General features: G+C 33.4%; 3 protein-coding genes and 2 non-coding genes across 5 annotated transcripts; 4 read left to right on the top strand and 1 right to left on the bottom strand.

Moving 5' to 3' along the window:
* Positions 1-1,616: 1,616 nt before the first annotated feature.
* Positions 1,617-3,399, top strand: LOC107918945 (F-box protein PP2-B15). Its single transcript, XM_016848502.2, has 3 exons — positions 1,617-1,990; positions 2,538-2,656; positions 2,741-3,399. Exons 1-3 carry the CDS (start codon positions 1,736-1,738, stop codon positions 3,231-3,233), a joined length of 867 nt encoding a protein of 288 aa, XP_016703991.2. The 5' UTR covers positions 1,617-1,735; the 3' UTR covers positions 3,234-3,399.
* Positions 3,400-5,018: 1,619 nt separating this feature from the next.
* Positions 5,019-5,116, top strand: LOC121226047 (small nucleolar RNA snoR69Y). The gene has a single exon (XR_005923944.1). It is a non-coding gene; the product is annotated as a small nucleolar RNA snoR69Y (small nucleolar RNA).
* Positions 5,117-5,181: 65 nt separating this feature from the next.
* On the top strand, positions 5,182-5,268 carry LOC121226057 (small nucleolar RNA snoR53Y). Its single transcript, XR_005923953.1, has one exon. It is a non-coding gene; the product is annotated as a small nucleolar RNA snoR53Y (small nucleolar RNA).
* A 2,874-nt stretch (positions 5,269-8,142) lies between these two features.
* On the bottom strand, positions 8,143-10,712 carry LOC107920461 (uncharacterized). The gene is made up of 4 exons (XM_041108621.1): positions 10,659-10,712; positions 9,723-9,753; positions 9,514-9,637; positions 8,143-8,939 (listed from the first exon to the last, which is right to left on the bottom strand). The coding sequence occupies exons 1-4, from the start codon at positions 10,710-10,712 to the stop codon at positions 8,804-8,806; spliced, it is 345 nt and encodes a 114-aa protein (XP_040964555.1). The 3' UTR covers positions 8,143-8,803.
* A 4,393-nt stretch (positions 10,713-15,105) lies between these two features.
* Positions 15,106-17,168, top strand: LOC107918890 (putative pectinesterase/pectinesterase inhibitor 22). The gene is made up of 2 exons (XM_016848468.2): positions 15,106-16,111; positions 16,336-17,168. Exons 1-2 carry the CDS (start codon positions 15,181-15,183, stop codon positions 17,004-17,006), a joined length of 1,602 nt encoding a protein of 533 aa, XP_016703957.1. The 5' UTR covers positions 15,106-15,180; the 3' UTR covers positions 17,007-17,168.
* The last annotated feature ends 9,930 nt before the right edge of the window (positions 17,169-27,098 follow it).

Raw genomic sequence — 27,098 nt, 5'->3', positions numbered from 1 at the left:
GAGTCTAAAATTTTGTCTAAGCCCAGCCCGGATAAAAATATTAAAACCGGGCCCGAATCGGCCGTATTAATTTTTTTATATAATTTTTTAAAAATATAATACGTCAAAAATACTAAAAATATTAGAATAAATGTTTCCCAAAAAATTAAAAAAACAATATGTATACTTAAATAACACTAAAATAGGTGCAACATAACAAACAAATGCCTCTAAAATAGTAACAAAATTAACAATAAAATAAGAGTTATACAATATCCAAACAATAACAACAAAATAGTAACAAAATAGTGAAAAAAACAAGAAAATAGCAACAAAACAATAAAAAAACAAGAAAGCAATAAAAAAAACATCAATTTTTTTTTTGCATATTCGAGCTAGGCCAAAAAAGCCTTGCCCGAGGCCTGATCCGTATTCTAAACGTGCCTTATTTTTTGTTGAATCTCATTTTTCAGGCCTATATTTTTACCCAAACCCTCTCACTTTTCGAGCGGACCTTCAGGCCGAGCCGAATGGTCCAACCCATGGATAGGTCTAGTTATAAGCTAGTTAGAGCCAAAGGTGGATTCTCTTAAGGGTCTTGGTATACAAAATTTTGATTTCTTTTTTTGAAATTTTTTAAAAATTTTAATTCTCATTAATATTACAAAAAAAATTCAATTAAACCCTAATTTTTTTTAAATTCTCATTAAAGTCTTAAGATTTTTAAATGTTTTACTAGTCTCCCAAAATTTAGTATCAAAATCTGCCATTGACTAGGGCTTTAATCATTAGTTGTATTTTAAAAAATAATAATAATAGATTCATTCTTAAATTAAAACTTTGAAGTGAAAAAATTACTTTTCGAACTGCTTAAATAATCTTAATCCCATTTTACACTTTAATTCTTTTATTATATTTTGCTTCAAAGTTCTGTTGTAACAATTATCACAACATTAATTTCTACATAAAAGTCCAACAAAATGCAAACCGTTGAAATGGTTGAGTCATAACTAAATTTAAATTATCTAGGGTGAATTTGGATAGACGGTAAGAAATGGTGTGATACATTTAGTTTATTTTTTGTTTTACGCTATAGTGTTGCTACAGTATTTAATGTTACTGCTGTTACTATTTTTACATTAACCACATATAAATGCACTATTCATATAAACTTACCTTTAATACTAGTACCCACGTATTTGTGGAAGAAGTTTGGGTTGGGTTGTTCCCAAAGGTTACCCCCAAATTCACTTTTCACACACATTTTTGGAGATGGAGACAATGAACTATCTTAGAATTAAAGAAAGTTACTGGGATGGGAGTGAAGTTTTTGTCTCTCCACTTGGATGTCAAAGACAAAGAAATTTTGATTGAACAATCTAGAAAAGGACCAGACCAATATCCTACCATTCATCTCGATTTGGACAATATCTTGTACAATTCCAACCGACTCCACCTTAATTATTATTTAATAATGTAAAAATTAACTAATACTTTTATTTTATTTTATATGTTCAACTTTTTCTCCAATTGTGATGAATTTGGGGTCATTTCAAATTCCAATATTAGATGGCCGATATCCTACAATATTGTATTACATGATGTGCTCATATGTTGTGGTCATGTCGTCATGTAAAGCAAACTCCAGCAAAGAATATGTTGTCATATTAACGATACATTTCAGTTGTTCACTATATCGCATATATACAAACATCCATCCCCTCAAATCTCATACCTACCTTCTTGCTTTTGAATCATGAATTTAGATCTTTTACCTGATGACTGCTTTGCACATATTCTTTCCCTCACATCTCCCATTGATGCCTGTCGAATCTCGCTTGTTTCTTCCTCCATTCGGATTTCAGCTAATTCCGACAATGTTTGGGAAAAATTCCTGCCACCAGATTATCAACAAATTCTCACCAGGCTACGCCATCCTTTAATTTTCTCCTCCAAAAAACACTTGTTCTTCAGGTTATGTAACCCACATCTAATTGATGGAGGCCTTAAGGTAAAGCAATTTTAATTTCAGGGTTTTTTTCTTTTTTCAAAACTAACAAGTTACTGCGACATTATTCACTAGTTTACTACAGTAGTTACTTTATTAAGAACAAAAAATTTAAAACTATTTACCACCTTCTGAAAAAGTATATGAAGGCTTACTATATGTCTGCCCACACCATTCATTCATGTATCAATGGAGGGCTATCATTGATCCATAGAAAGCAGGTGTCAGCAAATGCAAATATGCAATCTGCTTTTTAATTCATAAATTCTGAGTTTGGAGGAATTAATGTAAAAAACAAAACAAAAACAGTTTGACCAAGGTTGTTTTTCTGTTGACAGGTGGTGGATCAAATATGAGTTCTTCAATGTAAAAATTCATATTTGTTCCACCCGCCTGTGGATGCAAAACATGACCCTGGTAAACTGCCCCCCTTCCAATAACCAGGTCAAATGAGAGATCCATGATTTCTCAACTTGGATGGCTATTGCTCTATAACACCATGAAAACTTGGCAATCCATGAGAGAGATATAATTTTGCAATATTTGACAGACGTTTTCATTAGAGAAGACAACAGGTAAAAAACAATATATGTTGAGTGCAAGGGAGTTGAACATAGCATGGGCCGACAACCCTCTCTTCTGGTCCTGGAAACCTTTCCCAACATCAAGGTCTCTCACATTTATTCAATTTCTTTTATCTTAAACCTCTCCCTTTCATTGTACCAACTGTTTAAACTACTTTCTCATTCCCAGGTTTGTCGAAGCAGTAGAACTTCGAACCATATGGTGGTTGGAAATCCAAGGCAAGATCAATTCTGGTATGCTGTCTCCAAAAACAACCTACGAGTGTTATGTTATTGTGAAATTTGTGGATCGTGCATATGGGTTAGATTTTTTGCCATCAAAAGTTACAGTGGAAATTGGAAATGTGAAATCAGAAGGGAATGTTTATCTACGGCAATACGAAAGTAAGAAACAATGTTTAGAAACACTCTGGTATTCGAACCGGATGGAATTAGTTCTAAGATCAATGGCCTTTAGAGGGATAATGGAAGAAAGGGTTGCTTGCAAACGTGAAGATGGATGGATTGAGATTGAACTGGGAAGTTTTTATAATAATGGAGGTGATAATTTAGAAGTAAAGATGTCACTAAAGGAAGTCACAGGAACGCACCTTAAAGGAGGGCTTGTTGTGGAGGGGATTGAGCTTAGGCCAAAGCAACAGACAACCGCCAATCATATGTGACAGCAATAACGTCGAGGAATGCTGTTCATAAGGAGTCTTTCTTTCTTTCTTTCTTTCTAACCAACTTGTGCGTTATTCATGTAATATATCATCCATTTTAGTTGATTACTGTTTGTTTCAGTTACAATACTGATTTAACATTAAAAGAAAATTTAATTTCATGGAACATGTTTTTGCTACGATCAACATGCCGCAGGATGTTTTTAGGGGAAGAGGTGGGTGATATTCGCAGCCCTCGTGCCCATGGAAATCCAGGATTCGGGTTTTCTGCTGTTTCAGGCTTGAAAATGGATGGGGTTTGATTTGCCATATGACTCCTCTGGTTCTGGCCCTTATTTTAACTAATGCTGTTTCAGACCACATTTAATTAGTTTCTTTATGGTAAAATATTAAAAGGAATCTCAAACAGTTTAAAAAATCTCAATGTTTTTCGTTTCAATCTTTTAGATTTTATTTTTATTTATAAATTTGTCTTCAATTAAAAATCTATATAATCAGTATTTTAAACAAATTACAAATAATTATATTTTCTATATTAAATTTAAGTAGTTTTATACTTTATTTTAATAAAAAATTTTAAAACATTAATATTAATCTTTATTTAAAACTTCATTTATAATAATTACAAAAATTATATTAAAAAATCAATATCTATAAATCAACCCATCAACATATTAAAAATTAGTATGTAAATTAAAAATAATATTACAAAATCAGTATTACAAATCCGGGTCGAGCCCGAGAAAAAAAAATTGTACCCAATGTCTAACCCGTTTTAAAAACGGGCCTCATTTCTTTATCCAAACTTATCTTTCGAATCTAATCTTTTGCCCAAACTCTCCCACTTTTCGAACGGACCTTTAGGCCGAATTAAATGACCCGACCCATGATCAAATCTACCATTTATAAACTCTATCTCCCATAAAACAGAATATAAACCCGGGCTATTGGGCCCCTTTATTTACTCAAAAATCATTTTAGCCTTTGGGACTCCAATACTTGGCTACAACTATCATTAAAATAAAAAGATTTAATTTTTTTAGAATTTCGATTTTATTATTTTTTGAACTAAATTTAACCGTTACTTTTTACAAGAAGTTAAACTAGTTTTTAATAAAAATTTTAACTAAAATTTTTAACGATGTTAGTGTGACAATACATGTGTAATATATTAACATAATACTATTTTTCTTATATACATATCAAAAAATAATTTTAAAAATTTAAAAATTTATAAATTTAAGAAAAATGTTAAGTACACTTAACTTATTATACGAGCGGTCATATTTAAAAATTTAACGTTTGTCAACATTTTCATTAAAAATATTTTGACTGTTTTTGAAAAATTGATGGTCAAATTTAACTTTTCTTTAAAAAAATTGAGAACCAAAATCAACTAAAAAATTAAATACCAAGTTAATAAAAAATGTAAAAATTAAAGGTTAAAATTGTCATTACACCTAATATTAAACCCTATACCTTCTCATTTCTTTCCCTTTAAATATCTGGCTATCTTAACCGTTGTCCGCCGCCTTCTCCTGTTCATCTATTCTATTGATAGAAGAGGTAAAAGGTTAAATTTGTCATAATACCTAAACTTAAACCCTATACCTTCTCATTTCTTCCCCTTTAAATATCTGGCTCTCTCAACCGATAGACGCCGCCTTCTCTTGTTCATCTCTTCTATCTATTTTTCTGGTGTTATGAATTTTCTTCAAAGAGGAAAAAAAATTTGTTTTTGATTGTTTATTTTGCCTTTTGTTTACCCAATTTGTTTTATCTATATGTCGTCGATGATGATGAATGTCTAATCCCAGCTCTATGAGACCTTTTGGAAAGGTCTGGGAATTGAATCATAATCCAACATTTATCTGAGCCCTCTTTTTTAGTTTGAAAATTTCCTCTATTTTTCATTTTTAAAATTTATGTGTGTGTTGGTGTTAAAAATATTCCCTATGATAACTTTTAAACCATGCTAATGCTGATAATCCAGTGATTAAAATATCTTTTGGATTCATTCTGATCTGAGGGAACTAAAATTTCTCTCTTCTTTTTGGAAGTTTTCTGTTCGGAAGGGTTTTTATTTTATTTGCAAGCTCATTAACTGTTGTCATGGCTTTCTTTATCTATTTTGAAGCAAACCAAGTTTTCTGGAGCCAAATTTTAGGTCTTCCCGTAAGCATCTGAATTGTGTTTTATATATGGTTTTATTGTCATACATTTGAAGAAAGGCGTGCATGTAGTGTTCGAATAAAGATTGCTTAATTTTCTAGGAGTATAATGCTTAAATGTTTAATATGTTATTTAATAATAAATTATCTTTATAAAATTACACGGAATTTTGGGAAGTTTTGGTTGAGACTTTTATCTTTGCAATTGGAATTTGTGGATCTGTGGGAGTTTTATATGGTTTTTTTTAATAATTTGATTCTTTTTTCGATTATACATTCTAATTGGTCGGTTGTAACTTGCAAGTTTTTGCACTATCTTTTTATACTAGTGAAGCTTAAAAAGAAATAACGCTATCGGATATAACGAGGAGATTTTGGGGCGGCAAACTGAGGTGGTGGCTTTGGGCCGCGATTAGGGTTATATTTCAGAAAGATAAGGACAGTGACGCTAGACCAGTCTATGGGCCGGGCCCGAGAAAATTTTTTGGCCTGCCTTTTAAGTTTGGGCTCAGCCTAGCTTGAAATATGGGTTTGAAATTTTGTCTAGGATTGGCTTGAGAAGCCGAGCTCGGCTCAGTCTATTTTTAATAAACATTAAAAAATTATTTTAAAAATAAAAAATAAAAATAAAAATATTTAAAAAATAAAAAATAAAAAAAAATATTTATTATATTTGGGTTGGGTCGGGCTTGAGCTAAAAAAAGTGGTGTTTGATGTCCGGTTTGTTTTTTAAATGGGTCTTATTTTTTTGTCTAAATTTATATTTTGAGCTTATATTTTTATTTGAATTCTTTTATATTTTGGGTGGGTTATCGGGCCGGGCTGAGCCGTCTGGCCCATGTACAGGTTTAAGTGACGCAAGAAAAAAATGTAAAGAATTGAAGCATTAAAGAAAGCAAAAGAAAAATGTGTATGATTTTAATTTATTCGAAAAATGATATCCTTTAAACCAATGTGTCATATGTTATATAATTAAGAAATTGCTGGGAGAAAGTAGTGGTCATATTCAGCAAAAACGGGTTTATGAAAGTAGTGGCACCCAGTGTTGCAGTAGTGTAAGATACGTCAACTTTTCAGATAAGTAAAGCATGGAGACTAAAACTAAAACAAACCAATAGAGGCATCCCCTCACAACTAGATTTGAACTCTGTGGGATTGGAGAAAACTTACAACCAACCCAAAACCCCAACTACACCTACACTTTCATCCCAACAAAAATACTCTTAAACAACCCTTTGATTCCTTATTAATGTTACATTTCTCTTTACTTTCAATCAATCAACTGTTGAAGAGCTGGAAGTGGCAAACTAGAAATCGTAATACAATTCTAGTAATTTAGATTATAAAAGAGTATAGTTTGACTCAATTTTTTCTATTTAAGTATGTAGATTTAGATCATTTCTTACTCATAGTCATGTTATTTAAGTTCGAAAGCTTTAGTCTGTACAAAAATTTTATGCCCGAAAAATAAGCTTAGTCAAAAGAATCAAACCCGTTTAAAATATGAGCCGAGTTTAAACTTGAGTTTAATCCAATCCATTTTGAAGTTTGTAATTTTGTATATTATGTTATTTTTATATATTATTTAATTTATACTACAAAAATGAAATCTATATAACATAAACTTTAAAACAAATGTTCAACTAATTATATATAAAATTTTAATAAATAAAAAATATAATTATTAAATATTAAATTATAAATAATATAAATATAAATTTTTAATTTTTTAAAAAATATGAGTTAATCAAAAATGGACTTAAGTTAAATATAGACAGGTTAAACATATTTTAAATAAAGCTAAGCTTAGAGTGTTAATATTTATGCTTAGGCTCGACCTGAACCTAATCCAACTCACAAGTACTTGTATTATTTTTAAATAATATTGTTTGTATTTTATTAATTAAATTAAAATTGTTATTGATTATTTGTGGAATTTGAAATTGCCTTCGAAAATAAAAATCGCTGTGTGGAGAATCTTGTTGAATTTTACCTCTACGTTTGCTATTTTGTATTTTAAGAGACGGGTAAATAATAGCGCTTGTCTTAGATGTGGTATGGTTGTTGAGATTGTACGACATGCTCTTCGGGATTGTCCTGTATCGATTGAAGTATGGAAGACGTTAAATTTTGATTGTGTTGTCCAGATTGGATTTAGGTTGTTCTAAATGGGTTACCTAGGTTCTTTGAGGGAAGCTCCGTACCCCAAGGGCACTTTTGGTTCGCTGTAATGCAATAGAGTTATAATAAGTAATTCAATTGTTTGGTTGAATGGAATAGAATAGAACTGTAATAGTATTTTTATGTTTGGTTGAATGGAATGCTGTTGCAATAGCATAAGGAAAAAAACTAAAATGACTAGAATACCCTTAGCAGATTTTTTTAGGTAGATAATTATTGTTATTGTTATTAAATTTTAATAAGATCATTAATAAAAATAATAAATAATTTAATTATATTTTAACATAATTATTATTAAATATAATTTAATAAAATAATATATAATTTAATAAAATTTTTAATATAACTATTTTTATATGAATTTACGAAAATCATAATATATAATACTATAAAAATAATATATAATCTACTTTATTATTTTTAAACTGCAATACATATTTAATGTGCTAAAATATAATTAGTAAAACAAATAATTTAATTATTCTACAATAAAAAAATATTAGAAGTAATAAATAACTTGAGAATTATATTTCACTTCCAAATATAATATTCATATATTAACAAAAAGTTAAATGATTTCATTAGTTTATATGTCATAATCCATATGTTATAAAATTTTACAACATAAAAAAGTTACAACATTGTAATGACATTCTATCATGTCATTATACCATTCAAATATTATAAACACAAAAGACATGGTAATGTCTGTTTTAAGAGTTCGAGTCCTGATCAGTTGTTTTTATCAGATTTGTCATCCTTGTTCTTGCCTTCGATTCTCCGAACCCGAACATGAAGGTTGAGTGAATCTCGGCATTGCCTTAATTGCATCCACAACTTTCACCATTTGCATCTGACACCCACCCTTCACGAGGACTACATCATTCATATTCAAACAGTTCAAGATTTTAGGAATAAGATTTTCTGTTTCAATAGCATGTACAACCTTCATCTTCTTCATTAAATTCATATTATCAGCTGCTAAATGAAACCTCTGCCCAGCAATGGCAACTACATCAATACAATAGTTTAATACATCCTCATGATACTCTATCTCATGAGTACCTAGTTCAAACATGTCCCCAAGAATAGCAACTCTTTTTCCATCACAATCGATGTTTTTCAACGTGTTGATGCCGGGTTTGGTGCTAATGGGATTGGCATTGAAAGTGTCATTCACTATCTTGATGCCACTTTTAGCTACAACAAACTTAGACCTCATACTAACAGGAATGTATCGAGATAAGGATCTTCCAACTTGAGAAAGAGGACACCCATAGAAGTTGCAATTGCTGCTGCTGCACATGCATTGACAGCCATATGCAGACCCAAAGTTGGAATCACAAACTCTACCCTGGATATGAAGCCAATAAGCTGTTTATGTATCAAAGGCATAAATAGTTTCAAGTGATTTATATCAAATAAGGATGCAATCCTAGAAAAGAAGCCCAAACAACAGAGTACAAACCTAAACATTCTGCATGTTTTGGTCTTTATGAAATAGTTGTTGATAAGGAAAAGTTACAATTTACCCAAAAAAGAAAATTGATATCTGGTTTGAGTCCTAGCTCTTAGATCTCATTTGCCACTAATTTTGTTACTTTGCATTCCATTTATAATTATATTCCAATATAATTTTAATCACCATTGATAGATAGGCACACACTTACATATATTCATATCTTTAACAAATAAAAGAAATAAGAAATGACCTAATTATCAACCCTAAAAATGAAATTTACAGTAACAAAGTCTTGGCCAAAACAGTAACCTTAAAAAAACCCCTAAATCAAATTTACAAAAACCTTGCTAAGGGTGTGCTAAGGTAAACAAGAATAAGAAAACGTAAAGCAGCAATGGTGTGCTAAGGCAAAATTAACTTACCAGTACTTTTCTGGTAAAATTAACTTGGAATTTAATGGTATTACCTTAAAGTCTTGGGCAATTTCACGAACGAGCCTTTAGAAAGGCAGTTTCCTAATGAGGAGTTCAGTACTTTTCTGGTACTTCTGGATTTCACTGCATCCAATGGAAACATCATAAGTTCACTTCCTGTAAACAAGAATAAGAAAACGTGATTTGATGTCTAACCGCAGAGCTACAGTTCCAGGGCGATATCGGTGATGCTTCTTCATACCTCTAGTTGTCGGTGCCGACTTGCCAGCAGCCTGAGAAACACATAATAGAAAAAAAAGAAATTAAAGAAGATTGAGTAGAAAAAGTCTCAATCGAACTTAGGATTGAAAGGGGAAAAGAAAAGTTGAAAAGAGGTGAAAGAACTTTAACTAAAATGAATCAGGAAAAAAAAGAAAAAGAAAACGTACCCTTTACAATATTTGGGGAGATGAAGATGAAGGGCGAATGGATGCTTGATTTGGGGAGGAAGAAATCTGGAGAGAATTTTGGGAAGAAGAGAGGCAGGCTATTTTGGTCTAAAAACCTAAACGGTGTGGTGTTGAATAGGTATTCAGACCCCCAACCCCTGAATACCTAAACGGTGAGCTGAGGGAATGAGACTGTAATAGCAATTCCGTGGAATCACCTAAATGGTGAACCAAACAACTGATTTACTGTAGCGCACGGAATTAGGGCGGAATGGAATAGCAATTCCATCCAACCAAACGTAGTGCAAATGTGATTGTTTTGCTACGCTCTATGGGCCCTGTGGTTTGACAGAAATAAAAGAGTTCATGAAATGATGGTTCAATCAAGCAGTGAGATAGCAATTTTCATTTCAATATATATACAAGAGTTAGATAGGATTGAGGCAAAGACTCGTACCTTTTTGCGAGTACAAGAGGAATGGAAGCCGCCAATTAGGGTGGGTTCTAAGGTAATTTTCGATGCCGCGTATGACTGTCAGCTATAGAGATTGTAACGAGAGACGCTGTGGGGAAGGTCTTGTTCTCGAAGATAGTACTGCACACGGGGGTTGGGTCGGCTTTTGTAGCAGAAGCCCTCACATGTTTGATGGCAGTACGAGCAGAGGTGGACATGGGTTTGACAGTGGTGACAATAGAAGGAGATTCAATGTCAGATAGATCTAGTTGATAAATCAGAAATCGGAGCATACATCAGAGCTATTTAGAGGGATAAAACCAGATATCGGAGTATCATTTTCAGACATGCACATAGATTGGCGAATCAATTAGCTCATTTGTTGGCAATAGAGGCGTTAAAAAGAAGAGATCAGACTCACCTGGTAAGAAATGTTCCCGTTTATGCTCTTTGATGGATGGAGGTGGAGTGGGCTATGGGAACCTAACTGAACAACGTCTTGTGGAGGAAGGATCTATGGGGAGAAGAACAATCTTACGCCCTGTTTAGCTGTGCTTCCAAAAAGTGCTTTTCACTCGGAAAACACTTTTGGCTTTAAAGGACTGTAAACAAACACCATTTCAAAGTTTTTTTTTTAACTTTTAAAACGTGCTTTTCCTCTGTAGAAATAGCTTTTTCTAAGCCAAAAGTGCTTTTGGCTGACTAATTACTTTTTTATCCTCAATTTTGTCACGGTATAGGGATAATTTCTTGGGAAAAATACCAAAAAAGCTCTTTTTTTTTTTAAAATTTATCGAAATGAGTCGATTTTTTGATTATTTACTGGAATGAGCCATTTTCTCATAAATCGCGTCCACATCAGCACGATGTCAGGGTACGTGTCAAGACATCGCGTCCACGTCAGCGCGACCTGCTGACGTGGACACAAATCGCGCCTATTAGGACGCGATTTACTGACGTGGCATGAACAGTTTATGTTTTTAGCTTGGAAAATTTTGAAAGGCCATAACTTTTAGCTCGGTTGTCCGATTGAGACGATTTTTTTTTGATTTTGAATAACTTTTCGAGATCTACGCGTTGACAAACAGCCAAAGGTGGTTTGCCATGGTTTTCATCAAAAAAATCCTTTTTTGCCCCTAAATTTTGATTTTCCGATTTAAAATTGAATTTTGAAACATTCAAATCATTATTTTCCTTATTTATTTGAAGTAAACACCGGATCTTTTTTATAGAATTGTCTTATATCATCCTGTTATAGTATAAGTCAGCTCATTCCACTTTTGAGAAGTTCCCTAAAATTTTCCATTTTATTCAATTTAGTCCCTAAAACCTAAATAGTCATATTTTCAAATCTAAGCTTTGTTTTTCAATTCAAATTCAATTTCATCCTTCCATAACATTCAAATATTCTTAAATACAAAAATTTCATGCTAATTTTGAAATAATTACACTTTAGTCCCTATACTTGTAACTAACAAATTATACTTTACAAATTAGTCCCTATTCATCTCTAAGCAGTTTGTCAGCGCGTAGATCTCGAAAAGTTATCCGAAATAAAAAAAAATCGTCTCAATCGGACAACCGAGCCAAAAGTTATGGCCTTTCAAAGTTTTCCAAGCTAAAAACATAAACTGTTCATGCCACGTCAGCAAATCGCGTCCTCGTAGGCGCGATTTGTGTCCACGTCAGCAGGTCACGCTGACGTGGACCCGATGTCCTGACACGTACCCTGACATCGCGTTGACGTGGATGCGATTTCCCGGAAAATGGCCTATTCCGATAAATAATCAAAAAATCGGCCTATTTCGGTAAATTTTGAAAAAAAATGACTTTTTTTGGTATTTTGCCCCAATTTCTTCTTCATTTTTTCTTCTAGAGAATCTCTCTGGTTCTCTTTTATTTCCTTCCATTTTCTTCAAGGTTAGGGTGCTCTCTCCCGCTCTTTCTTTCTACTTCTCTTATCCTATCTTCTCATTTTAATTTGTTGAGATTCAGTTTGATAAGAATGAAAGAATATCAGGAGCAGCCATCAGGACGTACCTTTTAGAGAAATCTCGTGTTTGCCAAGTTTTTGACCCGGAACACAACTATCACTGTTTTTATCTTCTTTGTGTTGTGCCGCTGGAGGTATTTTTGTTGGTTTCTTATGGGATCATCTGACTAATGGTGAATATTAGCCATATTATTTTTCCAGTGAGGTTTAAGTTTCCATTGTTAATAGGAAGTTGAAAAGTACAAATTGGGAAAACCCCAAAGCTATCACCGGGGAGCTTCTTCTCTTCTACACCCATTTTTCTTCTTTTCCATGGCATTGGAGTTACTTTTATTCAACCTTTATATTTTTTATCTTTTTTCAACTGAGATGGGATATATGGCCATCCACACGACTTTGAACGGTGAACCCACTTGTCTCGCAACTTGTTTTTATTGTCTATTTTGTTTCTTATTTTGACTATTATATATATATATGGATAATAGTGTGTACAAGAAGTGTTTTGGTTAGAGTTAAAATAAAGTAAAAAAAAAAGTTTCAAGTGCTAGGGATGGTAATTGAGTGATGAGATTGACTGGAGAAGTGCTGTTGCATATCCTCCAATTTAGGTGCAATGCTTACTGAATCTTGTAAAGATGCATGGTGAGAAGAATCTGCTTGTATGTTTGGTATCTGTTGCACCTGCTCTAAGAGGTAGCATGAGTTGGCTCGAGCTTCATTGTATTGGAATTTAAGGTATGAGATGCAGTTTTGAGAGGTGCATAAATTTTGCACAAATTAACCTTAATGATTCAGATGGAATGCTAAAGCTATTAGTGACATAATATTTGTTGAACTTCCAATCTAAAAGGACTGTTCATTTTTTACCAGAGATTGTTCATGAATAGAAGATGATAGACCTGTATCATTTTCATTGCCACTGTCTAATTTTTTTTATCAAACTATGACTGTGTTAAAAAAGTCTGTGTTGCACAGTTTGAGTTAGCTCAATTTCTGAATAAATCAATTGACATTCTGAATCATTTTTAGTGGACTACACTTTTGTACTTATAGTATGAATTTGTTTTGCGTAATTTCATTAGAATTTTCCTACTTAAACTTCTTGTATCATATATTCATATCGATTTGTGGATTGTTTCATGATGGTTTATCCATTTTATGCATTCAAATTTACCTATTTCTCTCGGGAGGCAGTTTTAGTGAGGAAGTAGGTGAATGATTTGGTCCTATGGCTTCTCCTAACTGCAAACTTTTCTTTTCTTTTTAAGTATTTTAACTTGGAGCGCAACATGAGTGATGTGTAGATAAAGTAAGAGGACTAGTGAGCAAAAAAAGTAGGAATTGTATATGGTGTTAAAAAGTAAAAACAAATTCAGACAGATGTGTTGTTTAATTGGTACTGCACTTAATAACATGTCCTTCTTCCTGCAAGATGATATTTACTGGAGGCCATGATTGGGAGAGGTGTGGTGAGACTACAGTCAAGGCATAAGATGAGATTGAATCTGATTGAAACTTTTGGAACACGTCATAGCCATGTTGAGTTCATTTCTTGAAACTTCTAGTTGCCGAAACCTATATCACTCCATTATTTCCTCTTGGTTTGGGAGATAGAAGTCTGAAAATTGATGTGCTTGCATCCAAAATTGCTTTTGCATGATGTGGTACAAATTATTTATTGCTCTGTCTCTATTGCATACCTCTCTGGATAGTTTCTAACTTGTAGCAAAAAAGGTTATGAATTGCGGCTTTGACTCACAAGCAAGTTATGATCTCTATTCTTTTCATGTTTTACAGGCAAGTTACCTTTCTTTGCCATGTGATGATGATGATAATGGTGGTGAATCAAAATGGAATTAACAAGAGATGTTATAACTTCTAGTTTAATAAATTCACTTTAAAACTTTAATTCAAATGCATGTAATGTTTTAATTTGTTAGGTTTATGTTTTTTTATGTTATGTTAATATCTGATATTGGTTATATACTTAAATTACATTTTAAAATAAAATAATAAAAAGATGTTAGAATCATTAATTAAAAAAACATATTTTAAAATAATACAATTGTATTAATATTTAATTAAATTTTATAAATAATTAACATTAATTATTTAGAAATATTTAAAATTTTTATTTCATATATTAAAATATTAACAAAAAGTAATAATAAATTATTTTTTATATTCTTACTAAAATATCATAATATTAACTAATTTGAACATTATTACTGTATTATACTAGGTTTAAAATGGATATGTTATTCCTCAAAAACATTTTTTAAATGATATTAGCCATGTCTCATTTAATTTGCTTCTGGATTTTTCTTTATTAGTTGTTTTTGGGTGATAGGATGTCTGCTATTCGTCAGCCGTTCTTTTAAGTTTTGTTGTTTTGTCTTCTGGGGTCAAATTTCATTTAATAATTTTAAAGGCATGATTTAAAGTAAAAATAAATTTATAGAAAGCATTGTAAACAAATTGCTTTGAGAGAAATGAGAGGGTGTTGAATGTGCATGCTATGCTAATCCATTAAATTAAAAATAATTCAAGGTGAAATCAAGAACACATTATTTTTGTATATGTTGTTCCTCGACCAACGTCCCACCGCAACAACATAAGACCAAATATAAAGATAGAATCTTAAAAGACAGCATAACTTGGTGAGGGGAAAAGCATAAACCTAGTTGTTTTCATAACTCAAACCTCATTTCCTTTCTTTCAAAGCAAACAATACTTTAGTTCTTTGCATTATAAAAATATTTACGTTCTCTGTAAAAACAAAACCCACAATTCCCTTCCTTTCTCTCCTTCAACTCCTAAGACAATGGCCTTTCCCAATTTTTTTCTTATTATTCTCTTGCTCTTACCTTCATCTCAAGTTTTATCTGATGTCCAACCCAACTTAAACACTCAACCATTGCTCATGCAGGCTTGTGAAGGCATTGATGACCGTGATTTATGCCTCTCAAATATTCGAACTCACCTTCAAAACTTGGAGCCTCACGCCCCATCTTCTGTTTTGCATGCTGCACTAAGGACCACGCTGAATGAAGCCAGACAGGCCATTGAAACGATGACAAGGTTCACTGGTTTGTCTGTCAGTTACCGTGAACAAATTGCCATTGAAGATTGCAAGGAACTCCTTGATTTCTCCGTATCCGAATTGGCTTGGTCTTTAACTGAGATGAGAAAGATTCGTGATGGTGATACACGTGCTGAATATGAAGGCAACCTTAAAGCTTGGTTAAGTGCTGCGTTGAGTAACCAAGATACCTGCCTCGAAGGCTTCGAAGGTACCGACCGACACCTTGAGAGCTTCATCAGAGGCAGCCTGAAACAAGTTACGCAACTCATCGGCAATGTTTTAGCTATGTACACTCAATTGCATACCTTGCCTTTTCGACCACCCCGCAATAGCACTTCCACGTATACGAGCTCGAACTTTCCGGAATGGATAACCGATGGTGATCAAGAGCTTCTACGAAATCATTCAAGTCGCATGCATGCTCATGCCGTTGTGTCGTTAGATGGTAGTGGACGTTATCAGACGATAACCGATGCCATTAATGAAGCTCCAAGTTATAGTAATAGGAGGTACGTCATTTATGTGAAGAGGGGAGTTTACAAGGAGAACATCGACATGAAGAAGAAGAAAACCAATATTATGCTTGTCGGTGATGGAATTGGACAAACTGTAGTCACAGCGGACCGGAATTTCATGCAAGGATGGACAACATTTCGAACTGCCACTGTTGGTAAATATTATCAATTCTGATTAAATTTTCATGGAATTTAAGCATTCAATTAGCCTAATTATATGAATGACTAAATGAAGTATTACTTTTGTAAAGTGAAATTCCATTTATGAATGCACACGCTTCATCAAGCTTTTTTCTGGAATATAAAAGTTTCCAAGTTTTGTAATATTCCTTGCGCTTTTGATCTTTTCATAAAATTCTCTGAAACTTGATTCTTGCAGCTGTTTCTGGAAAGGGATTTATAGCAAGAGACATAACGTTTCGAAACACGGCCGGACCAGAGAACCACCAGGCGGTGGCTCTCCGAGTGGATTCCGATCAATCGGCTTTCTTTCGTTGCAGTATCGAAGGGTATCAGGATACCCTCTACGTTCACTCCCTCCGCCAATTTTATCGAGAATGCAACATTTATGGCACCATAGACTTCATTTTTGGCAATGGAGCAGCTGTTCTCCAGAACTGCAAGATATTCACTCGAGTCCCATTGCCACTCCAGAAGGTGACGGTTACCGCTCAGGGGCGGAAAAGCCCGAATCAGAACACCGGCTTTTCGATTCAGAATAGCTATATTCTAGCCACCCAACCGACTTACTTAGGAAGGCCATGGAAGCCATATTCGAGGACAGTTTTTATGAATACTTACATGGGTGGTATGGTGCAGCCTAGAGGGTGGCTTGAGTGGTATGGGGACTTCGCCTTGAACACACTTTGGTATGGTGAGTATAGGAACTATGGCCGTGGTTCTTCATTATCTGGACGGGTTAAATGGCCTGGTTACCACATTATCCGAGATGCTGCCACTGCTAATTCCTTCACTGTTGGGAGGTTCCTTAACGGACGTTCATGGTTGCCGGCAACCGGCGTCAAGTTCACTGAAGGCCTGACCAATTAGATTGTATTCTATACATTTCTTTTCTATTTTTATATATGGTCTTTTTGCTAATTTTCCAGTGGTTGTAATGTTATACATGTGTTTGTGAAGATCCGATGTCTGGCAGCTTCATTATGTATCCGACATTTGATTACTAGTAGATATTTGATATTTGATATTTGATATTTGATATTTGATATTTGATTAAGTTCGAAAATACCTTTAAAAATAATTTTATATAACCATTGTAGACAAAAGGGTAAAAGTATACTTTTTGAACTTATATAAAATTAGGGATTTAGCTTGGGTTTTATATTATTTAGGGAAATAAATTATTTTTAGTTGGATGTGTGACGTATGGTAAAAGTGTATCTTGTTGGGAACATTTTTGTCGACGTGGCGTCCTGCAAGGTAAAAGTGCACCTTGTAAGTAATATTTTTTTAGAAAGTGTGTCTTATAGGGCATGCTTTTGCCCTGTAGGACATCATGTTGATAGTCCCATAAAATTTTGAAATTTAGCCTTTAGATGAAAAAAATACAACCGTTGGATTGAAATATGAAAAAAAAGTAAAAGATAAATTTAATGATTTTATTTCCAAGAATCTCGGGATAACTTCTTTTTGTAAAATGGATGTCGGGAATCCCAGACATAATAAGAAGCATTTTTTTGATTTGTGTAGTCATGCTCAATCTTTTTCAACATTTTGAAATATGTTTCATTTATGGTGGTAGAGTCTTCCTATAAAATAGAGAAGCTTTTCAAAGTTAAGATACATATCGAGGGGAAAATTTGCATGCTGAGGAGAAAGAGTGTTTAAAATTTGAAGTTGTTATATTCATTTGCTTGAACAAAGTTCGTAATTGTTGCAGCATAATTTGGAAACTCACCCCAGTAGACTAATTTAGTTCAAATAAATAATTATTTGTAGTTGTTACTTTATTTATAAAATTTGGTTCAAAAATTTTGAACTACATATTTATGTGTTAGTAATTTATATTGTAACAAGATATCAGAATAATAATAAACATTTTTTTGTACAAAATTATCGTGTCTATTTTTTCTATTGTGTGTTAAATACGTTTTGTTTCCAAAGATGAGTAAAAGAATTAGAGACAATGTTTATTACGACGGTCAAATTCGTGATACCAAAATTGAGGTAATTTTTGTATATACCCGATCTATGGATTTGGCTTTCAATAAGAGCGTCAAACTAAACTAAATTCTGTCAAGAATTAGAAGAAAAGTCTCAAGTACGAGCTGGAGGAGAATTTCAAGCTTGAAATATAGATACCCTAACATCAATAAACCCTGTAAAATATGATACATTTGAGCTAAATAGCGGCCCATATGTCAAGTTAATAATTGATGTGTACTACTCAACTGTGAATATTATAGTAGAGTTATATGCCCAATTTGATAGTAGCCAAAAGTGGTCCAAGTTCAGCAACATTTCTAGTTAATATAGTTCTTGTTTTTGGTCAGGAACATGAAGCATAAAGTCCAACAACACAGTTGTGCGGTGGTTTCATGGGTTGTTGCAAAGCTCGTATCAAGGAATGCTATAATCATCAATGGGAAGACATTCATTTGTTGTAGTCTTCGATTGCAAGTTTGGTGTATTGTTGGGGGTAGTTGGTAACCTGAATGTAAAGATTCAAACACGACATTCTTTGAGCGCGTTTGATTTCAACATAGATATTGTATGTCCTATGCTCTAAACCCTTATGTGGATATGCCGTCAAATTTTATGGGAAGACATTCCATAAGTAATTTTGAATTTAATGTAGGGTTTCCAAAAACGAATGATGTTCTTTACTCCCTACACTAACGAAGGGACATCCAATCCAATAGATAATTCAACAACTAGGGTTGATAATGAAGATGAAGCACAAAGTGATGAAACTATTGATGAACTAATTTGGGAGTGTGACCCCGATGGTTCTGTTGTATTACTTTCTGAACCAGAGGTCGTTCTTTCTGTACTAGAGGGGAGTGGTTCTAATAATGAAGTTCTAAACAATGCTAGAGGAACTTAAGAAGATTTCAGGTCGTATGAACCTCCATAACACATGTTGGATGTTGACATTAATTCTCAACATATGTTAGAATTTCCATAACTACCTCATAGAAAATTAGGTCATGCGAATTCTACAAATTTAAACAATTTGCAATTTGAAATGGAATTTTCTAGCAAACATGCTATTATTTTTGTAATAAATCAGCACAACATTAAGAATGGGTTTAATTTCCAAGTTAAAAAACCTTGATCGAATAAATATGAGGCGAAGCGCATAAAACCTGACAATGGATGTTCCTGAAAAAATCATGGCATCAATGAGGAAAAAGATAAGGTTGTGGGTCCACATACTTATATTATTTGAGGTATTTTACAAGATCATTTGAAATAGGATTATGACCTTATCTCTAACATTATCTTACCTTACGTGAAAACAAATCCTAAGATTCTCGTGGTGGCTTTGATTGCTAATATATACGTAGCAAATATGGTTACACTGTATCTTATTACAAATCATGGGTTTCAAAACAGAAAGCAATGGATAAAATGTATAGTGAGTGGGATAAATCATATAATGAGTTATAGCAATGGTTGACCATATTGAAACAACACGTCTAAGGTGCCGTCATCTATTTGCAAATGGCACCTGCGTACTATGGAGATTGAACAATCTAAGGAAAAAAGATATATTTATCATCTTTTTTGGACATTCAAGCTATAAAATGATGCATTTTGGTGTATGGAAGATATGAGCATCACTTGTTGTTGGTTGTTGCACAAGACAGAAATTGAAACATCTTGCCAATAACAATTGCAATTGTTGAACGAGAAACCACGGGTGCTTGAGAGCAACACCCCTAACCCATATCCGTCGTTGAAAAAGGGATATAGAGCATTACTGCATAAATGTAACATAAGAAACATACATTTCAAACATTGATATAAACATAACATAATCTATTCATATACATGCATATTGTCCCTTAACCGAACCTTCGAGGCCCTAGAAATACGTTAGAAATAATTCAGGACTAAATTGAAAACATTTGGAAAGTTTAGGAAAAATTTAGAAAAATTGAACTGTAGGGGTCACACGGTCGGGTAGCTAGGCCGTGTGACTCACACGGCTGAGACACACGTCCATGACTCAAGTCGTGTAACAATCGAAATAGGGACACACGGTCGTGTCCCGACCCGTGTCTGTGCCTGTGTAACTCTTTGAGTTGAGTCAAACGACCAAGCCACACGCCTGTGTGCCAGGTTGTGTAACACTCGAAATGGCCTCACACGCTCGTATGCCAGGCTGTGTGGTAGGCTGTATAACTGTCTAACTTGAATACCTTTAAAACTTACAGGGGACACACGACCGTGTGTCACACTCAGCTGAGACATACGTTCGTGTCTTAGGCCGTGTGGACATGAAATAAGCCAAAATCAAACAATTTTCATCACCAAGCCAAATGTGTACCTACAAGAAATTTACCCCCATGACCAAGGCATCAAAAACATACCAAAGCATGCTTAAATTGACCAATTCAATTGACCAAATCCATTAAACCAATATGTCATATAAGGCACCTCAATCACAATCAAATAAACTTATCTAAACATTTGCATTACCACATTTAAAACATACACAACTAGCTTAATATCATCTTAAAGCATACCACAATTGAGACCACAAGTAACTCAACATGACATACCATTTTAATGTCCTAAAAACAACCAACCAATGTGCCATTCATAGACACCACAATTATATCCAACATTAACAACTAAAACATGTAAACATTAATCCATTTCTAGCATAGCACTTAATTCACTCACAAGCCAAAACAAATCACAAGTGTTCAATTTCATACCATACTAATTGTACCAAAAAGATACCTATTTACAATCTTAATAAAGTACTTAACAACTTAGTTTAGTATATTGTCCTATTGTACCAAAACAACATACATAGCCACATATACATGTCACTACCCTAAGGGATACAAGAACTACCAACATCGATGGATAGTGTGAGCTGAAGGTTCGATCCATCCAAAATTCAACAACAACGATCTATAAAACAATCCAAAAAAAAAAATGATTAAGCTTATAGAGCTTAGTAAGAACATAGTATATCATTAAACTTAACAAAAATTGAAATAAAACTCATATTTTACTCGATTCAAAGTTACCAGAGTGTAAACATGGCACGTATGTGCAATTCAGGGGTACCAAAGTATAATCAGGGGCATGTATGTGCAATTTAAGGGTACCGAAGTACAAACAGGGGCACATATGTGCAATTCAGGGAATAATTAACTATAAGCATTTAATTATATAATTATAATGTAAAAATATGCAAGTAGAAATTCATTTACATGTTGAAATACTATGAACTTACATTGACAACTAGAGCGTAGAAATGCTATTGAGCTAATTCGTGATTTTCGCCTTTCCTCAATTTAGATCCGGTTGAGATTTATCTTGATCTAAATAAATAATTATATTCAATTAAGTATTTAAATCAATCTCAACATTCAAATCAATGCATAATTCACATTTATGCATAATTATAGTTTCCCCTAACATTTTAACTTCTCACAATTTAGTCATTAAGTTCATAATTTAAAATCTAAGCATTTTCATCCATATTCCATGCTAGCCGAATCCATTAAGAACCCATATCAACCCATATAAACCATTATTTCACAATTTTACCATAAATTTTACTACTTTTACAAATAAGTCCCTAAATGACATTTTTATCAAAAATCACTTTACAAAACTTATTTATTCATCCACAAGGACTCATAATCTACCATCAAACATCAAAAATCATGCGAGAACATTCATGGAAAAAACTTATATCTTTAACAATTTTTGCAAATTAGTCCCCAAACTAGCTAAATTAAGCTACATTGACCCCAAAAACATAAAAAAATCATTAAAAATCGACACTTAGAATTATACCATGCAAGGAATTCAAGCTTGACCGAACAAGAAGTTCATCCATAAAGTCTTCTCCTTCTTGATTTTGGTTAGGGCTAGAGAAAATAAAAGATGATAGCTTTCTTTTCTTTTTCTTTTTAACTTAATTTACCTAATTAGCATTTTAACCTTTAAAAACTTTAATAATTTCATTAAAACCTTGTCCATAAATATCCACCATCACTTTAATTGTTCTAGTTACCATCCAAGCCCCTTAGATTAAAATTTCAAAGTTATTTGAAATCTTTAACTATTAGAACTTTATTTTCACTTTTTATGATTTAGTCCTTTTCAACTAATTAAACATGCAAACGTCAAAATTTGTTAACAAAATTTTTATACGACCTTACCAACATTCCATGAACATTAAAATAATAATAAAATAAAATTTTAGTTGTCAGATTTGTGGTCCTAAAACTACTGTTCCAATTTCACTAATAATAGACTGTTACACTGAGAGTTCTTCACTAACTTGAGAAGGAATGTTGTACTACAACCCGAGATATGCATCATTTCTGATAGAGAAACTGACATACACATTGCGATTGATCAAAATAAAAGCCTTTGGGATTGTACATACCATAGGTATTGCATACAACATATCGGGGCCAATTACGTGAGGATGTTCCACGAGGATGAATAACTTTGACATTTTATTAACATGGATACATTAGTAAATTCTATTTCTATATCATTATTTAATATATACATAGTTTTAATCCATTTTTTGTACTTTATATTTACTTCAACAGGGTACGAGCTCGTATAGGATCAATTTTTTAAAGGCAATAAACAAAGATGGTGCTGAATACCTAGATCAGATAGGGTACCTGAATAACAATGGACTTAATCATATGAGAGGGATCTATGATACGAGCATATGATAACGAACTTAGAAAAATGTATAATTTATATATTGAAGGGAATGTGCCATTTACTGATACCTTTGGTGCCGAAAGAAACATATTTTCTCTTATCGATCTTGTTTTCAAAGATGGAATGTAATGCCCCAACTTTCTTATAGTTAAATTGCTTAAAATATGTAAAGTAATTTGATTTGGTTTGGTGGTTAAGTTCATGGAATGTCTGCTTTAGGCCTTCTGTTCGAACCTCTATGTGAGTAAAGATGAGATTCTTTTTGTTTTTTTGTCTATTTGTTAGTGGTTCGAAACTCTAGGTAAACTGGTGGGTTATGATATTATCAAAATATTTTTTTATTTATTCTGTTTTTATTTTTTTTAAATAATCAAAGTTTCCGTAATTTTTCTCCCCATTTACTGTCAATTTTTTCCACTCCCTTTTACACGCTTCTTTTCTTTTCTTCTTTACATTTTTGTTACTTTCTTTTTTCTTCTTTTCCTCTTTCTTTTCTCTTCTATCTTGGTGTGCCAATTTTCTTTCTTTGCTATCACCATTGTTCCATCTGTTCTCTACATTTTTCTTTTTTTCAATCCTTCAGTGCTGCGTGTTAAGCGGGGTTAATATTTCCTTTCTAAGTGTAAGTATGTATGCAGATATTGCGGTGGTAAGGGTAAATGGGTCTATTACTTGTGGATGTTAGGAGTGTTAGATGTTTCTAACGTTTGATGTTAATTTTTTTGGGCTCTTTTAGGTGAAGTGTGTGAGATACATGACCTATTGACGACCTAGATACCGTTTAGTCACTATTTTTACAGGGTAAGTATTGGTATATCAGTTTAGGGACTAATTTTTCCAAATTGTGTTATCAACATTAAGCTTCGGTTTTGGTATTGAGTTAATTCATGTTCGTTAATCAATCCATTTTAATGTTATATGTAAGATTCGGGAGCAATATTTGTTTCGGGTATTAGAATCATCATCAGGTGTGTGTACTAACTCGAAGAACTCGATTGAATATCGAAAAACCCCAAAATAGGGTCTATTTTTGAAATTTCCCACCATCACACAGCCATGTGGCAGGCCGTGTGACAAACCATGTGTACCACACGGCCGTGTGGAGCACACGACCCTGTACGATTACACGGCTTGAACAAGTAAGCCGTGTGGGCCTTTTTTGGCCAATTTGTAGGCCCAATTAGAGGCCAATTTAGGGACTCAAAAATTGTGTACTCCCCAAAATTCTTAATTTTGTTATAGTGAAAATGTGACACAATTGTGTATCGACATTTCTGGTTAAGTGCTCTTGGTGAGTCTGGGAGGTCTTGAGTTCAAGCCCTAACTTTGGCAAATTCTAGTGTTTTTCTGACTTAACCCCTATTTCTGGCTAGTAGGCTTTTAATTAAAAATTTGTAAGTACTTACCAGAATGGGTCTGCTGGTCTGGTGGTTAAGGGGAGTGTTGGGTGGCAGAGGGTCAGGAGTTCGAATCCTTGTATGAGTATAAGGGCAAATATATTTTTTATTTGCTCGTCAGTTGGAGAGTTTGGGTTGTATTGGAAATCTAAGTAGTGGGAGTTTGGTAGAGAGAATTTAGGGGAGTGGATTTTGGGGTTATCAAATTTTTTGAGCATTACTGTTTCCTTTTGTAAAATTTTGATTTTCCCAAAACTCTGCACCTTTCTGACGCCATCTCTTCTCCCTTTCTTCTTCACATTTTGTTTTTCAGTTGTCAAACCAAAATTTTTTTCTTTCCATTATTCTTTCTATTTCCGTCTCTTTTGTTGGCTACCACACCTTTGTTCCGTTGGGTCAATTTTCGTCCCCTGTTCTGGTAAGTAGAGTTTTTGCTCTCTTTAACTTACGATTTTTTTCCAACTTTGATTCGGGGGTTTGTGGCATTTGGCAGGAACATCTCGCGTGGATGAGGGGTCTCATGGTGCTATTACGTAACCAACTATTTTGAAGTGATGGGGTAAGTTTTTCATCGCTTAAGAGATGCGTTTCTTGTTTCAGATTTAGTTTTAGTTCGATTGATTAAGTGATAAATTGAGTGAAATTGGTCAATTATAGGTTCTGGAGTGCTCAGGGATCGTTATAGCATCAATCGATACTTGGTGTGTACCCGATACACAAAAATAATTGATTCGACGAAAAGTCGATATTGCTTGCTATTTTGACAAAAGCAGTAGGATAATTTTAAAAAAATACCATAAATTATGGGAATCAAGTTAGAGGTTGAAAAAAATATAGGATTAAAAAAATTTTAGTCTAGTTTCTCATAGGAGAAACGAAGTAAGCAAAAGAATTTCATATTATGAGATATTTGAATTTTAGTGAGATAGAGTCAGAATGATTTTAGAATCCCGCATCCTAAATTTGGAAAATTATTAAAAATTGAATAAAAATAATTATGGGTTATATTTTATATGTTTAAAATCCTGAATGAGTCTATTTTCAAGATATAGAAATGAGAACATTGTCCAAAATCTATACGAGAAGATAATTAATTTTTAGTACAGAAAGGTCGAAACTGCTAGACAGCAGCATAGGAGAACTTTAAAGAATAAATTGTGCTTACTGGCCAAACCAAAAATTCTAAAATTTTTATGATAAGAAGATATGTGAGTCTAGTTTCAGGGAAAATTTGCGGACCTTAATTCAGAATTCTGTAGCTTAAGATACAAATAATTTAGTAACCATGACTCAAGTAGACAACTTGGAAGGATTATAAGTAAATAGTGGAAACACATATGAATAATTATCTAGCATGGGTTACACTAAATAAATCACGAGGCCAAGGCCAATTTGGGCCATGTGAGCCACACAGGCGAACTTCTCGGGCTCGTAGGTCCATTTTCACTATTTGACTGATAAGGTTGCATGAGTCGCCCAAGTCGACTGTGAACTTACTGGAGAGACGGTAAGTTTACCTAAATCCCTAATTGATTGAAATAACTGTATGATTGATATAAGTAAGCCTGATGATGTCCCAATGATTTGATACTGTATGCTCTGTTTACATGCATGATATTATGTTACAGCATGTCATATCTGTATATTGCATTATATTGGGTTAGGGAATTATAATGTTCGGAAGAAGTGTACTGAAAGGCCTCGAACCTAAGTTACTGACAGCTCTGCTACGAACTACTGTTTAGTTTCGCTTTCGATACTTTTTAGAGTGTAGGGATGGGTGGGTTAATTATATCCCTACATGGAGTGTAGGGTTGGACAGAGTTGGAATGTAGAGGCTGACTGGGTAGGATTTGAAACTATATATCTGTTACTGTACTGAAGATTAATACTGTAATGGGCCAAGGCCCAAATGCATGACTCCTTCTGTATTATAATGGGCTAAGGCCCTATTTGAAACTAAAACTGTACTGAAATGGGCTTAGGCCTAGATTGCGATTGCCTTCTGACTGTTTGCTTTATATGGGATTATATACTGAGTTTTCGTAAACTCACCCTTTTGATTTGACTATATAAGTAATCCCAGACATAGGCGGATCGGTGCGACGGAGGACTTAGCGGTGGCCACACGACCTATTTAGTTCGACTTAGTAATTAATTATAATTTTGATTTTATTTTGGGGTATTTTACTGTAATAATGGCCTTTTTTGGTTTTTATTTTTAATTTGGGGTTTTTATTGTTTTGATTTACAACTGCTAGTAGTAAGGGTAATCGAGTTTTCAAAACGGATCAAATATTTTTACAAAATTTGTACAAACATGCAAACTGTTTTGAAAAGCTTCCACAATAAGTGACGTTTTGAAAATTAATGATGTTTTGAAAGGGAATAACTTTTGAATACAAATCACGTTGAAATTGATCGACACGTCTTGGATTTAAGCATAAGAGAGTGTAAACAGGTTGTAAAGATAAAAGATTTTCAACGACAACTCATTTTTTCGAAAAACACTACCATGTGACACCTCCAAATTCGGCCATAACGTCCAGGCCGGGTTACAAAACTCGACTGTGGATTTAGGTTTTTGATATTTAACTTTCTAAGAATTGATTTTTTAATGACGTGAAATGTTTTTACTAATTGTGTGGCACATCGAGTCTTTGGCGCCGATCCTGTAAGTCCTCTGAACTGATATCTGTTTAAAAACTGAAAGTTCTATAGATAGTATATACTGAGACTACTATAGATAGACTGTACTGAAAACACTCAAATTAGTATATACTAATACTGTAGTAAAACCGATAAACAGTAGTAGACACTGCGTCGTACAAAAACAAATTCT

Source organism: Gossypium hirsutum, chromosome D13 (assembly GCF_007990345.1).
Source record: "Gossypium hirsutum isolate 1008001.06 chromosome D13, Gossypium_hirsutum_v2.1, whole genome shotgun sequence".
NCBI classification, from domain to species: domain Eukaryota; kingdom Viridiplantae; phylum Streptophyta; class Magnoliopsida; order Malvales; family Malvaceae; genus Gossypium; species Gossypium hirsutum.
The sequence above is the reverse complement of the archived record's forward strand: the minus strand, read 5'-3'. Positions and strand labels throughout refer to the sequence as shown.